The sequence below is a fragment of the Lepidochelys kempii genome, chromosome 6 (genome assembly GCF_965140265.1).
Source record: "Lepidochelys kempii isolate rLepKem1 chromosome 6, rLepKem1.hap2, whole genome shotgun sequence".
Classification (NCBI taxonomy): Eukaryota; Metazoa; Chordata; order Testudines; family Cheloniidae; genus Lepidochelys; species Lepidochelys kempii.
This window is the reverse complement of record NC_133261.1, coordinates 33,381,485-33,395,798: the sequence shown is the minus strand read 5'-3', so window position 1 is coordinate 33,395,798 and position 14,314 is coordinate 33,381,485. Positions and strand designations below refer to the sequence as shown.

Here is a 14,314-nt window from a genome sequence, read left to right as displayed (position 1 = left end):
TACCCTCTCCACCCCCAAAGGATATCTCTTGAGCCAGCTGAAGACAAAATGGAGGGATCATCCAATTTAAATAAACTTTCTCTTGTTGGTGGACACCCCTCCCTCCCCCTGTGTAGAATCCAGCTTCAAAATAGAGTTTTGGAGTCACATGGGCAAATTACATGTCCATGCATGACTGAGTTCCTTACCAGCCGAGCCACATTCCTGGGAAAGCTCAGATGTGGATTGGCATCTCCAAGTTCATTGCTGGCTAAAGTGTTTCTTGACTGGGCACTTACTGAGAATAGTCTTTTCTCAGGAAGCTGATTAACTGTTTGACTGAGGCTACTTAAGATTAATCAAGTACATAGCCAATATTCATAACTTCGAATACAAAAATGATACATGCATACAAATAGGATCAATAGATTCAGTAGATCACCTTTACAGAGATATGTTACATGGCATATGTAGCATAAAACATATTCCAGTTATGTCATATCTACATTCATAAGCATATTCCCATAAAGCATGATGGGGTGCAATGTCACAAAGCTGACTTTAAAATAGATTCTATAGTATAGGCCAAAAGAGCTTCTTTTCCTTTTCCAAAGTCTTAATAAAACATAAACAGAATTACAGTGCACAAACTGTAAAAAATACATAATCAGCAATGTATGAATTTGAAATACAGTTTAAAAAAGGAAGTATCTTTCCAAGATTTTTCTTAAACTGCGTGTCACAAGAAAACAAAGATTGGCAAAAATGTGTAATATACACCCAACGAAAGAATGAAATGGGTGAGAAATGGCGAAATGAGGGGGGAAAAGGACAGGATGGAGAAAACGAGAACCATGGGGACAGGCAATGAAGGAAAGATTTAGAACCTGCTGGAAACCTGTTCTTTTTCTCATTTCCCATAAATCTATTTATTTAGATAAACTTCCCCAAAGTTTTTTTTTTTTTTTTTTTTTTTTAAATCAGCCTGTACCTGAATCAGGAAGTTTCTGAAATATTTTAAAAGTCTGAAACATTTCTTGGAAACTTTTAAATGTATTTAAAGTATTAAACTGTGAACAGCCTGTGGTTCCTTTTTGAAAAGAAGCTATTTAAAAATGACATCTTTATTACAACATGGCCTGGTGTTACACTGATGCCACTGAATACAAATTCTGCAATAGCTTCACCTAAACTTAATGATTTTATTCATTACCTGTGAAATTGAGTAATACAATAAATATAATCGTCCCTATGTTGTTTATGATAAAATTAAATTAAGTTATTTTATGTCATCTTTACATTTTCAGTTTTTAAATTGTCCATATTTTTATTGATGATGCATAATTACATCTTAGAAGTCTTTGGGGCAAAACTGGAGATTTTAGCAGTTGCATATAGGGTAGTTTGGGCTTTTAGCACTCAGGACAGCAATTTGGCATTGTGGGATATGAACATTAGCTAAATGTTTCTGTTAAAATGAACAGTGGTGACACAGCCCATTTGGATATTTAAATTGTCATCTTCAGGTAGGCTTCACACTTAACACTCCATTAACATGAATTTAGCCATTTCTCAGAGCTATTATTTCAGGTTTTATGTCCATGGGGAAAGTTTCACTGGTTTAAATTAAATTGTTTTTTAAACCATCTTCGTTCAACTGAGACAAATGCATATGGATACTGTTATTTGTGTTTAAGTGGCTTATTTGTTTAACCTAAACCTGTTACCAGTCGACTTACGCTAAATCAAAAAAGGCCACATTTATACCAAACTAAGAGTGTTCACACAGTGGTTTGCACTGTTTTAACTATATTGGTTTAAATTCACTCCTTAGGTTAAACTGATGCAACTGTCCCAGGTAGACAAGACCTCATGCTGTCTGCAGACCATATAGACAAAAATCTAGTGATCTATGTGTGGTTCACATTTTCAAGTTTTTCCTTCGTTGTAACAGTTTGAAACAGAATTTTTAAAAGAAGCGAAGGCTTGGATTCTGGAGTACAGTTCTACTATAAGGGATGTTTTTTGCAGAAAATTTCATGGCTACAAATCCATTTTGAGGCCTATCTGCTAACTTTACAGACTGAAGTTTTACTCCTGTTAGTGTTACAAAGTCAGTGCAGCTCTCGGAGAGTGCACTGGATTTTACTATGAACATCTTCAACAGAACTGTTAACTTTAACCTTTAACCTTTAACTGCAGAATCCGTATTGATGATGGGGGAACCAAAAGGAACATTTAGCTTTCATCTTCCAGGTTGAGATTGTATGGCTTGCACTTAAACTAAGTAGATTTGGTCTGGATTGGGAATTATTGAGAAACAAAATACAGGTCCCCAAGATGCCTTCTTTACAGCCTGTTGTCCAAGAAGAATCACAGTTTAAGAGCTAAAATGGGCCCTATACTAAGCAGGTGCGCCAATGAGCAAATCTTGTCACTCATTTAAAACTCAACCACCCACTTTTGTCCCCAAATAGATCCTGCCATGGAGTTGTTGCAGTTGAAGCTTAATATTTCTACCTAAAGGGTATACTCTGTGGTATTCTGCTTTTTTTTCCTCAAAAAGGCAAGTGCAAGATACTAGCACAAGCAAACAACTCTTTCTTTGCAGTTCTAGATTTAAGTGCCACCTTGTGGACTGTTAGAAGCATTGGAGAAAACGAAATAACCACCCACACCTCTCATGTTGAAAAATCATCAAGTAAGGGCCTGATTGAGAAGAGATTTATGTAATAGTCATATTTTTCATAGAATTGACTTAAATAGAAGTAGGACATACACAGAAAAATATGTAGTGTGTGGTGACCTGTATTTTTCATTGCTGGCTGGCAAGAAGATTGTAACTTTCTCTTTCACATGATCTCACCATAGCATTTCATGCCTTTGTTACTTCACTTTGATTATTGCAATGTGTGCTACTTGGTGTTAGCCTTGAAGATTATTCAGTTAATGTAGATTGTGGCAGCCTACATGTTAATTTTGCTTCTCCTGGAGAAAATGTTGCACGTGTTCCTCTAATCAGCACTTTCTAGTTAATTTTTAATGTATGATTTCAGTGGTTGGTTTTTGACCTTTTGGAGCCATATGGTTTTGAGGTCCTGGTCCGTTTAGAAAGTCACTGTCTTTTAGTTTTGCTACTGTGGCAGTTGAAATCAGCTGAGGAGCTCAAGTCTATATCCAGCAAGTTAAATGGCAGCAGAATGTTTTCTTTTATGGGTCCTGGGCTGTGGAATATGTTTACTGAAATAATTTGTTCATTCAAATAATACTATAAAGGAAAATGTACACTGCTATCTTATAAATGCCTAAGTCAACACATGGATTTCATATTGTGCTCTGGAGGTCAACTTACTTTGTCTTTATCAGATCAACATAGGAAATAAGTTTAGCCCGAAGGCCTTGTCATTAAAAATGCCTCTCCTGCAGTTGAAGGAGTGCACAATTGTATCTCTCCTGCAATAGCAGTGCAGAAGAAAAGAGGCACCTACTCAAGTACCTAGGACCAAACCATATTGACTTTATAGAACATCTTGAATTATATCTGGAAGCAAAGAGCACTGGTACAATACGCTTCCTATGGCAAAAATGGACTAATTGTAATTTCTCACTACTGATGAGGAGTAGCCTCAACTGTGGAGGTATGATAACCTGCCCTGGAAGTTACAAAGGCCTGGATATCCCACAAGGTGTTTTTCAGAGAGAGACCATTTCATTTGCCATACCAAACATAGCTTAAAACGAAAAGGTATTGAAGTGCAATCCTGTCCACCCCTTGGAGGGTTTGCAGGCAAGTCAACAGAACCTCAATGCCAGCAGTATCAATGGTAGCTGATTTATCTAACTAAATATGGACATTTGATCTTTTTGAATTGCTAGTTGGGTCATCAATCAGCCAAACAAACCAAGGGAGTCTCCATATCATGCTAACTATCCATGTTCTGGAAAGGAGGAGAAGAAACCTGTGATTGCAGCAAATCAGATTATTCCCCCCCCCCAAATTTTTTTTCCCATCCCTCACCCAAAAAAGACTTCTCACAGTCAGAGGGAGGAATCTGCTACTGACTAGAAACAGAAGCCTAGATTCACCAAGCTGTCCACAACTCAGAACAGTTCAGCAGGACTGCTTATATAGTGGCTATTGTGGAGAAGAAAACTTTCACTTTTACAATAGCCATGGCGTAAGATTGAAAACATTCTATACCACAATCTTTAGATCACATAGCTGAGGTAATGACCACCAATGGCATGCCAACCTTCATTCCATAGTTTTCATCTGTTATAGGTCAACTGTATAGCAACTTGATCTTTGAGGAGAATATGGCGAAATGATCAAGAAACTTCTTTGTGTCAAACTTGAACATTAGGTCCATTGCCTTAAATATTATGGGCTCCAGTTCAGCAAAGCATGTAAATATATGTTTAACTTTAAGAACACAAGTAAGTCCACTGAAGTCCAGTTAGATTAGAATTAGAAGTTAGCACTGAAGTTAAGCATATGCTTTATGTTTTCCTGAACTGGGGCCTATGTGGATGTCTCAGGAGGGAAACAAACAGAACATGAATAGTTTGTATGATATGGAGAGTCCCTGGTTGGTTGGTTGATGTCCCAGCTAGCAATTCAAATGCTATCCTTGCCTGGGATGTTTAGAGCTGCATTTTTTTAAGACTACAAAGTGGGGGAAAAACTCTTTTCTACTTAAAAATACAGTGAATTTTACAAGAGCTACTGTATAACTTTGTTCTTGGGCAAATGGGAAAAGTCTTGTTGGGAAAATTGCAAGATGGAAAGCTAATTATCATTATGCTATTTCACCAGTTATATAAAAATTGATTATGGATGTACCTTTTGGAAGCAGAGTGAACAACATAGTGATTTCCATACAACACCTCCCTTTTTCTTCATTAATTAATTGCTGACTCTGACCCATAGCTCTGTATTGGTACATCTAAAAGTATAATGTTATTTTATTAGTGTTTCTTAGTATATGACATCCATCCAGGATAGTCCCTCCTTCCATGCTCTTTTCTTTTTAATTTAAATGTTCTGTGTGTCAGGCCCAAAATAGTTGTTTGTTTCCCTCCACACAGCGGATCTAGTTTATAAGGTTACAAAATCCAAATAAAATATTTATGTGGTTATTGATCTCATCCTTCTTTTTTTGTTAAACATGAGCATTACATTTGATCATTAGATAATAATTTTTTGTTGTGTGGCATGTCGGGGGGCACATTGATTAGACAGTCGTTGCAGGTTGCTGCTCAGTGTCAGATCTAATCCTCTACACTTCTTATACTTCCTTCCCCTAGTCAACCCTCCACCCAACCTCATTTCACATAGGCACTGAATCATCTGTTCCACTGCATTGATTGGGTCAGATGTCAGGGAGACAGACCTGGGCATTATCAGCATACTGAAGACACATCAGCCAGTGTCCTTTGATTGCCCTTTCTTGCAGTCTCCGATACACGCTGAACAGAGGGGGAAGCCAGGTGTGAACCTTGTGCACTCTTCATGAGATAGCCCTCAAGTTACAGGAGCAGCCACAAAAAATAACTCAGATCTTTCACTGACCGAAAGGAGTAGAGTAATTCTAGAACTGCAGATGTCTGAATAATCATGCAGTTATATCAACATCTTATTTTTGGATTGAAAATAGAGAAAAAGAAAAAAGAGCAGTGGATTATTCTTTTCTGTAATTTGTAGATAAATTAATTTGCATAGCCTACATTTCTCAGGGAAAAAATACAATTAGAAATATAACCGTAACTTCCCAGTTACAGTGATATTACTGGGTTCGCAAGGTTTGAACATCACTAAAATGTAACAGCAATTCTCTAAATTTCATTTTTCGTATGTAGTTTTTATTTTTGGTCTGCAGTAAGAACAATGAATTGACGTATTTGTACCCGATAGCATCTTCCGATTGCATTGCTGACGTATCAGTGTGGTTTTGGTGGTTTTGTAAAGCTGTTCATGACATGTAGGCTTGCAATCATATTCACACAATCATATTCACACAGTAACTTCAAACAAAACTTTTGAAGAAGAAAATATCATATTTTCCACAGACATTTTAGCAGATTTTATTTTTTCACTTTAGCATTTATTTTGGCTTTTTGAGTTAGTGCTGTTAGTCTAAGTCCTTACTATAAAGTATTTACAGAAAAAAAATGTTGTTGGTTGGTTTTGGAACAGAATTAACTACTTGTGGGCAAAAAAAAATCATATTAATAAGATGTATCATATTTTAAAGAGCAGTGAGTATTAATATTCTTGTATTATGAGAGAATGGCACAAAGAGGAAAATAAAAGACCCAAGCATTTTACAATGACTTACAAATAATTTGTCTTAATTTTTCAGAAGCATTTTGTGGACACTATGATTTAATATGTCAAGTAATACATTATAATATTTTGTTAATACCTGGAGCCCAAGCACAGTGGAGGCACGTTCTTTTGAATACAGAATATCTAAAACGTATAGGGGCAGATCTTCAGCTGGTGTAAAGTATCACAGCTGCTTTGAAATCAATGAAGCTATGACAGTTTACATCAGCTGGGGATCTGCCCTGTGACCCATCTTCTTTCTATTTTCAAACTTCCTAAAAAAATAAAAAAAAATATTTTTTTTTCTCATTTAATGAGTTGGAAGTATAGATGTCATACTCCACTAGGTTATGGGGGCAGGGAGAAGGAAGTAAGATATAAAGCCATCTGTTTTGTGCTTAGACATAGATAACTCTTTAGCTGTTGTAATTTTGAGTAGCTAATTACATAGAATAGGGTTTTCTGGTAGAACTGTAAAATTTCTGAATGAAGGGAAAGAATTAGATGCAACACAGTAGAATTTTAATAAAGTATTGGCAACTGTCTCACAAAATCATACTAGATATGAATTCAAATCGGCTTGGATAAGGACATTGTCATGTGGAATGCTAACTTGTTAGAATTTCTAAAAAAAGCTTAGTGATAAATGACAGTTTATCAGGATATACACATGTGAAAGAAGTGATACCACTGCTATCTTTGAGTTTCTATCATAAGGAAACTAAACCTATAGAGATGCTACCAAGTATAGTGTTTACTACTGAAATATCAGTGGAAATATATACCTTTTTCAACCCCTATTTAACATCTTTATTAGTGTTTGGGAAGAGGCAAAGGGTGTGGATGAGAGCAAATTTGCTCAGTTTCAGACCACAGAAAACAGCAGTGATGTTGGTGAGTTGAGGAGAGCAACTGGACAATATGACACAGATTGTATCTGCCCCACACCTTGACTGAAAGTGTGTGTGTCTTCCACTTGTTACAATTTGAGAGTCTGGTTAGATCTGCAATTACTATTGAATGGTAAACTTTCAACAATATCAAGACAGATTTTTTATATTTGCATCTGGCTAGGAGGTTATGATCTTTTCTTACCAAAAAGGACCTCATTGTAATTCATTCTTTTATCGATTTGTTACTTGATTACTGTACAGGAATATGCTCCACTTGAAGCTACATCTTGAATCCACTTGAAAATGAACTGATATAGAATGTGGCCTACCACTTGTTAAATGAAAGATGAAGCATAGAGTAGGTCTCCTATTTACCAGGGAAGAAGGGCTAATAATTGATGACATTGAGAAAGCTGAGGTATTTAATGCCTGTTTTGCTTCCATCTTTGCTAAAATGATTACTAGAGAGCAAATACTCAAAATAATTCATATTAACAAGGGTGAGGGAGCACAAGCCAAAATAGGGAAAGATCAGATTAAAGAATATTTGGATAAGTTAGAGGTATTCAAGTTGGCAGGGCCTAATGAAATTAATCTTAGGGTACTTAAGGAACTAACTGAAGAAATATCAGAACTGTTAGCAGTTATCTTTGAGAATTCATGGAGGACAGGTAAAGTCCTGGAGGACTGAAGAAGGGCAAATATAGTGCCTATCTTTAGAAGGGGAACAAAGAGGAATTGGGAATTATGTACCACTCAGCCTAAATATGATACCTGAAAACATACTGTAACAAATTGTTTACAAATTAATTGTTTAATACCTAGAGGATAATAGGGTTATAAGGAATAAACAGCATGGATTTGTCAAAAACAAATCATGCCAAACAAACATAGTTTCCTTTTTTGATAGTTACTGGCCTAGTGGATAAGGGGAAAGTAGTAGACATGATATATCTTGATTTTTAGTAAGACTTTTGACACAGTCCCACATGACATTCTCATAAGAAAACTAGGGAAATGTGGTCTAGATGAAAATACTATAAGGTGCATGCTTAACTAGATAAAAGACCACATGTAGAGATTAGTTAGAGGGACTATCTAGTGGGGTTCTGCAGGGGCCAGTCCTGGGGTCGGTACTATTCAGACTGTTCATTAATGACTTGGATTATGGAGTGTAGAGTATGCTTATAAAATTTGTGGATGACTCCTTGCAACCCCTTCCAGCCTGTACTTTGGAGGACACGATTAGAGTTCAAAGAGACCTAGATAATTAGAGAATTGGTCTGAAATCAACAAGATGAGGTTGATAACGACAAGGCCAAAGTATTTCACTTGAGACGGAAAAATCTAATGCACAACTACAAAACAGGGATTAACTGGTGAGGTGGTAGTACTGATGAAAAGGATCTGGGAGTTATAGTTAAGGCTACAATTTAGTCATGGATATTTTTAGTAAAAGTCATGGACAGTTCATGGCTAAGATACAAAAAATCACAGAAGCCGTGACCTGTCCCTGACTTTTATTAAAAACATTCCTGACAAAATGGGGAGGGAGAAGGGTCCAGCACACTGCCCAATCTCCCTGCAGCAGCTGGGAGCTACAGGGTCCCCATTGCCCTGCGGAGCCCGTTGGGGAGCTTTGGGGGGCCCCCTCCAGCAGCCGCTAAGCAGCTCCAGGGTCCCTCTGCCATGGCCGGAGGCAGCTGTGGTGGGTAGGGGTAGGGGCTGAGCAGCGGCAGGGGGGTCCCCTGCCAGCCGCGACAGCTGGGGAGCTGTGGGAATCCCTTGCAGCTGCTGAGCATCTCCGGAGTCCCTCTGCTGCTGCTGCCGCCGGTAACTGGGCAGCTCAGGGGTCCCCACTGGTGGCCAGTCAGTTGTGAGAAGGTCCCACTGCCACCATTGACGATGGCTGGGGAGCTGTGGGGTGGCCCCTTCCAGCAGCTGCTGAGCTGCTCCAGGATCCCTCTGCCTGTGCGGGGGGGGGGGGGGGGGCACGGGGACCAGCTGCTTGCAGCTGCTGAGCAGCTGCAAGGTGGACCCTGCCAGTGGTGGCAGCTGGGGAGCTATGGGGTCCCTGCCAGTGCCGGCGGCCGGTCAGTTGCAGAGGTTGCCCGCAGAGGCTGGGCTGCTGCAGGGGTCCCTCGCTGCTGGCTTCAGCAGATGTTACTGAGCATGCTCAGTATACCCTAAGTAGCATATTCAGTCAGATAGCAGTTTTTCACACTACAGGGCGGCTGGTCAGCTGTGTTTATAAATTATTTCCAAGAGTGCTTAGAGCTTAGTGTAGGTGCCATTTTATTTGCCTTTATAACTATATAAATAAAAATAGAAAAGTAACATCACCACCCACTGCTGTGACCTGTCTGATGGATGACTTTTTTACTGTTTGCAATCCAGCAGGATTAAAAAAAAGACCATATAGTTACTTTATCAATAAATAAATTGCATTGCTCTTAAAATTTAAATCTTTTACTGACAGTTATTGCTATACGTGGTTTTCATACTTTATCATGACTTTTGTTTTAATGTCAGCAATTGAGACAATGAAATGATCAGCTGAAAATTAACCTTTCCCACCCACCAAAATTTGGAGGGAATTATTGTAAATAGCATGAACTGATCAAGATGTATTCTATTAATATACACTTTTTGACTATTAACATATAACTCATTGCTATTTATTTTGTCTCTTTTACAGATGATTCTTTGGGACTGGGATTTGAAACAGTGGTATAAACCCCATTATCAGGTCAGTCTATTGTATCTGCATTGGGAAAGCTAATATTAATCTAATGAAAATGCACTTTGAGATTAAAGGATTCCCTCTAGAATGGCAGATTTAAATTTTTCCACTGGAGTTTTATAGCTGTCTAACTTGCTGGTATTATTTCTTCAGTATGGTGATTATTCCTTCTTCTAATTTATCCTCACTTTCAGGTTCAGTTCTCTCTAATTCTTGACTGCAGTTGCAGGTTTGTGAGTGCAGGTATTGCAGAGTCAGTACAATGACAATATCCTGATATTGGTTCATACTCAAGGTGACATGCTGGGCTTGTTGAGAACTCTATTTTGGTATTTCTCTGTGAAAGTAAATTCTTCCCAATAAGGCACATTCCTGGGATAATAGTTTAAAAATGCATAAAATTAAGAAAGTATACTTATTATTTTATGCAGAGCTGGTAGCGATACATGTAGTTAAGATTACCTAGCACTTTCTATTATAAGATCTTGTGTTCAGTTGCTTATAACTTTATCAAACTTTAATCATTTGGACTGAAATTTTCCATGCTGGGCGTCTCCCTTGGACCATTTATTTATGTACTTTTTTAAGATTTCAGCTAAAATGGTTCAGTCATTTTTCAAAAGAAGGTTAGGAAAAAAATGTTTTTTTCCCATGTTTAAAACCTCATATATACATACATACTTCATTGATAAATTCCAGTGTTTCAATGTGTTGGAGCAGAAACTTGAAATTTGGCATTGGGAGTTGACCTGGTATCAGGGGATGTGCTTTTTCCCATCCCCATGAAAATCATCCCAAATGTTAGGCCAGTTGGAAGCCTCTCTAAAAACATAGTTAGCATGTGCTCAGTAAAGGCCTGCTTGAGTTTGGCAGCCAAATTATCTGAACTTTCTTTCTATACTACTTGTGCTCCATCCCACGGCTGCAGGGGCTGAGCAGAATTTTCCCAGTATTTATTCCTCCACGCTGCAGTGGCTCTGGGCATAGGAACTGAGGGCATAGAGACTGCCTCTCTGGTGCTCTCAGTGCTCCTTGTGTTGATGCCTAGATGCATGGAGGCAAAGGAGGAAGCAGCCTAACTGGACTGCAGAGGAATGGGGGAGGCAAAGAAAAGTTGTGGAAAGGTGATAGAAACAGGGAGGGCAGATGGAGAATACATGTCAGATGTGGGGCAGAGACAGGCTGAGGGGATACATGCTAAGGGTAGAGGGGGCAGACATGGTGGGCAAGGTTAGAAGGATCTGTAGCCAAGAGAGTATGCTCCCTTTTAGGACCTGGACTGGAACCCAAGATTGCCGAGTCTGTGTCCTCTGCTGTCTGATAAATAGCTGAAAAAACCTACTTGCAAAGTGTGCGTCTCATCCCCCTTTAGAGACTGGTCCACATAGCAATAATAGCTCTGATTCTCTCTCAGTTATTCCATTAGCTCCAATGGTAGAGATGTGTTTTATATCTAAAGTTCCAATAGTGCTGATGAGACATAGGATGGTTAATATCACTTCACTTGTTGGAGTTTCATCCATTTAAAAAGAATCTAGGACAATATATAAACCAAATTAAGTTTAACGACTGTTTATATTGCAAAGTCAAGCACTCAAAGGTTAGGAAATGCCAGAATTAAGGTTGCCTGTACAACCTTAATACACTCCCCTTTGGTATAGTCATTATAATAATCTTTGTTTACATGATCACATACTATTTTTCCACAGAACTTCTGTCTTATTCAGTGCCACAGGATGGACCATGCACTAGGATAACTAGAGTTGTCTAGTAAAAGAGGCTGTTGTCTTTTGCACCTCAGTCTCATTTGCTCAAGCAGCTGAAAGGTGTGGAATGAATGAAGCAGAGGTTTGCAGGTAGAGAAAGAATGGCCTCATGGCTTAAGCAGTTGAATGCCACAATAGTGAATTGGGTTTTATTCCTACTTCTGGTGCAGAGTTCCCATCTGATTCTGGGAAAGTCACTTAAAATAAGCCTTTCACAGGTGGCAACTATTGTGTATTCCTTGTTTTGTGTGCCCAATTTGAGACACCTGCAGTTGGTTTTGCAAAACTGCTGAGTGCTCACAGCTGTAGCTGAAGCCAATGGGAGCTGTTCAATGAACTTATAAAGTCCATAAAAATGTGTAGTATTCTGAAAAATAAGGCCTTAGATGTCTCAAAGTTGGGTAACCAAATTTAGTGGACAATTGTGACTATTTTAGCTTTTATCTCTCCGTTCCTTCTTAACTTAGAGGAATTTTGTGACGATATATGAATTAATATTTGTGAAGTACTAAAGAATCATAGAATATCAGGGTTGGAAGGGACCTCAAGCGGTCATCTAGTCCAACCTCCTGCTCAAAGTAGGACCAATCCCCAATTTTTGCCCCAGATTCCTAAATGGCCCCCTCAAGGATTGAACTCTCAACCCTGGGTTTAGCAGGCCAATGCTAAAACCACTGAGCTATCCCTCCCCCCATAGTACTCACATACTATGAGGGTTAGCACCAGAGTAAAGCCCATCATAAAGCTTTTTTCAGTGCAGAGTTGCATGGTGTGCAGTAAATAAACCATGGAACAACACTTTAAATGATAAGGATAAAAAACAAATTGAATAGTTACGAAATCAGTGATCACTTTCCATCCTGAACACTAAGTGAGGCGGAGATCCTGTGGAAAAAATAGTATGTGACCATTATACATACACACAAGAGGACAAATTAATGTAGCATGTACAATCTTAATTCTGGCATTTCCTAATTCTTTGTCGCTTGACTTTGCAACCTTCACTTCTTCGAGTGATATCCCTGTGGGTGCTCCACTTCAGGTGTCGGTGTGTCCCAACGCGTTGATTGGAGATTTTCAGTACCAATATCCATCCAGGCTGCATGTGAACAATAGCTGTCCTGCAGCATCGTTGGTGCCTCATCCAGCGTGTATGCAGCCTAACCCCCTCAGTTCCTTCTCAACCATCCTTGGCCTGAGACAGAGCTCTGTGGTGGGTTCCCAGCGTCTTCCTCTTAAGCCTCGAAAAATAGAATTAGAAGTAGTTTGAGTTTTCTATTATGTATTCTATTCTATAGCTAGTGTTTGTTTACTTAGTTTAAAAAAATCCAACTTTTTCCCATTAGTTCCCTCAGAGCAGGGAACACTTAACCCATTCAACAATGCCTGGTTCCTCCGGCTTTAAGAGGTTCAGCTCATGCCATGAAGCTATGCCTGTCTCAGATGGAAACCTATGTGTTCGCTGCCTCAGTGAGTCGCACATCCCCCAAAAGTGCACTAACTGTAGCAACCTGAAATCGAGCGCCAGGCATGACCAAGACTTCCACCTAAAATTGATTTTAATGGAGAAATCTCTCAAACCAGACTCCGTTCCAGGACAACAGACCCCTTCCTCATCTGGCTCCCCGAGAAAATCCACTTTAACTAAGGACAATGCTCAGTCCTCTAAAAGATCGAGGAAAAGAGCCACGCCGTTTTCGCAGAGGGAACCACATAAAAAGAGATGGTCTCCTGCCAGGTCGCTGTCCTCGAAGCAGATCATCACTTGGGTGAGCGCCTTAGAGGCACCGGGCACCTCTGGCACCATCCGCACTGGGACTTCTGCCAAGCCCCGTTGGAAAGACAAGGAGTCGAGGCACAAATCTAAGAGTGCTTCCTCCTCTGCAGCACCGACCATGCCAGTGAGAGAGACAGTGCAGAGACCCTTACCAGTGACCTCCACCACTGGCACTGATGACTCCATCAGCACTGAAGGACAGAGCCAAGATAGCACTGCCTGCACCAAGCAAGTAGGTCTTCAAGCATCTCTTTTTCCAGTGGTCTCTACACTGCACAGGAATAATGTCTTTGTCTGACATGTCCAAAAGAGCAGGCAGTAATCTGGTACGTACTTCCATCCTGACATGGAGTTCCTACTTCAACTGTAAGAAATCTTTCTGTGTGATTGGATAGCTGCTTTTGTGTGTTCTGAGCTTTTTCCAGATGTTCTTTTACTTTACTCAGGTTCTGAAATCTCTATAAGGCTGCTACCACTGGGATTCTCCTTCTGTCCTCTGAGCAATTTTCCTGTTAATATTTGGGTTGATGAGTATGATTAATTATGTGCCAGTCACTGGCACATTGTGGTATTCCATAATGACCAAGTGTGTGTTTGTCCCTGATTCCCCTCCGTTTTTGAGCAATGACTTTGTGTCTGCAACACTTGTTTACCCAAATTCCACTCCTTTGCAGACATTTGGAACTAAAAGGTCACAAATGGGACACAGTCACATATAAGTGGTCACAGTGCGTCATGCCAGATAAATAGTGCTTTTAGTTTAGCAATAATTGAATTGGCAGTTTTATCTGGGATCTTTATCAGTCCTTAATACTTTGAATGTAGATC

The 14,314-nt window shown here is 39.4% G+C and overlaps 1 protein-coding gene across 3 annotated transcripts in view; it reads left to right on the top strand.

Annotated features, from left to right (window-relative positions):
• Nucleotides 1–14,314, top strand: part of PDE3B (phosphodiesterase 3B) — a 239,204-nt gene that overhangs the window by 125,256 nt on the left and 99,634 nt on the right. For all 3 annotated transcript variants that reach the window (XM_073347443.1, XM_073347444.1, XM_073347442.1), the window contains exon 2: nucleotides 9,899–9,949. In XM_073347443.1, the coding sequence (XP_073203544.1) occupies nucleotides 9,899–9,949 (51 nt within the window). The remainder of the gene's footprint in view (nucleotides 1–9,898; nucleotides 9,950–14,314) is intronic.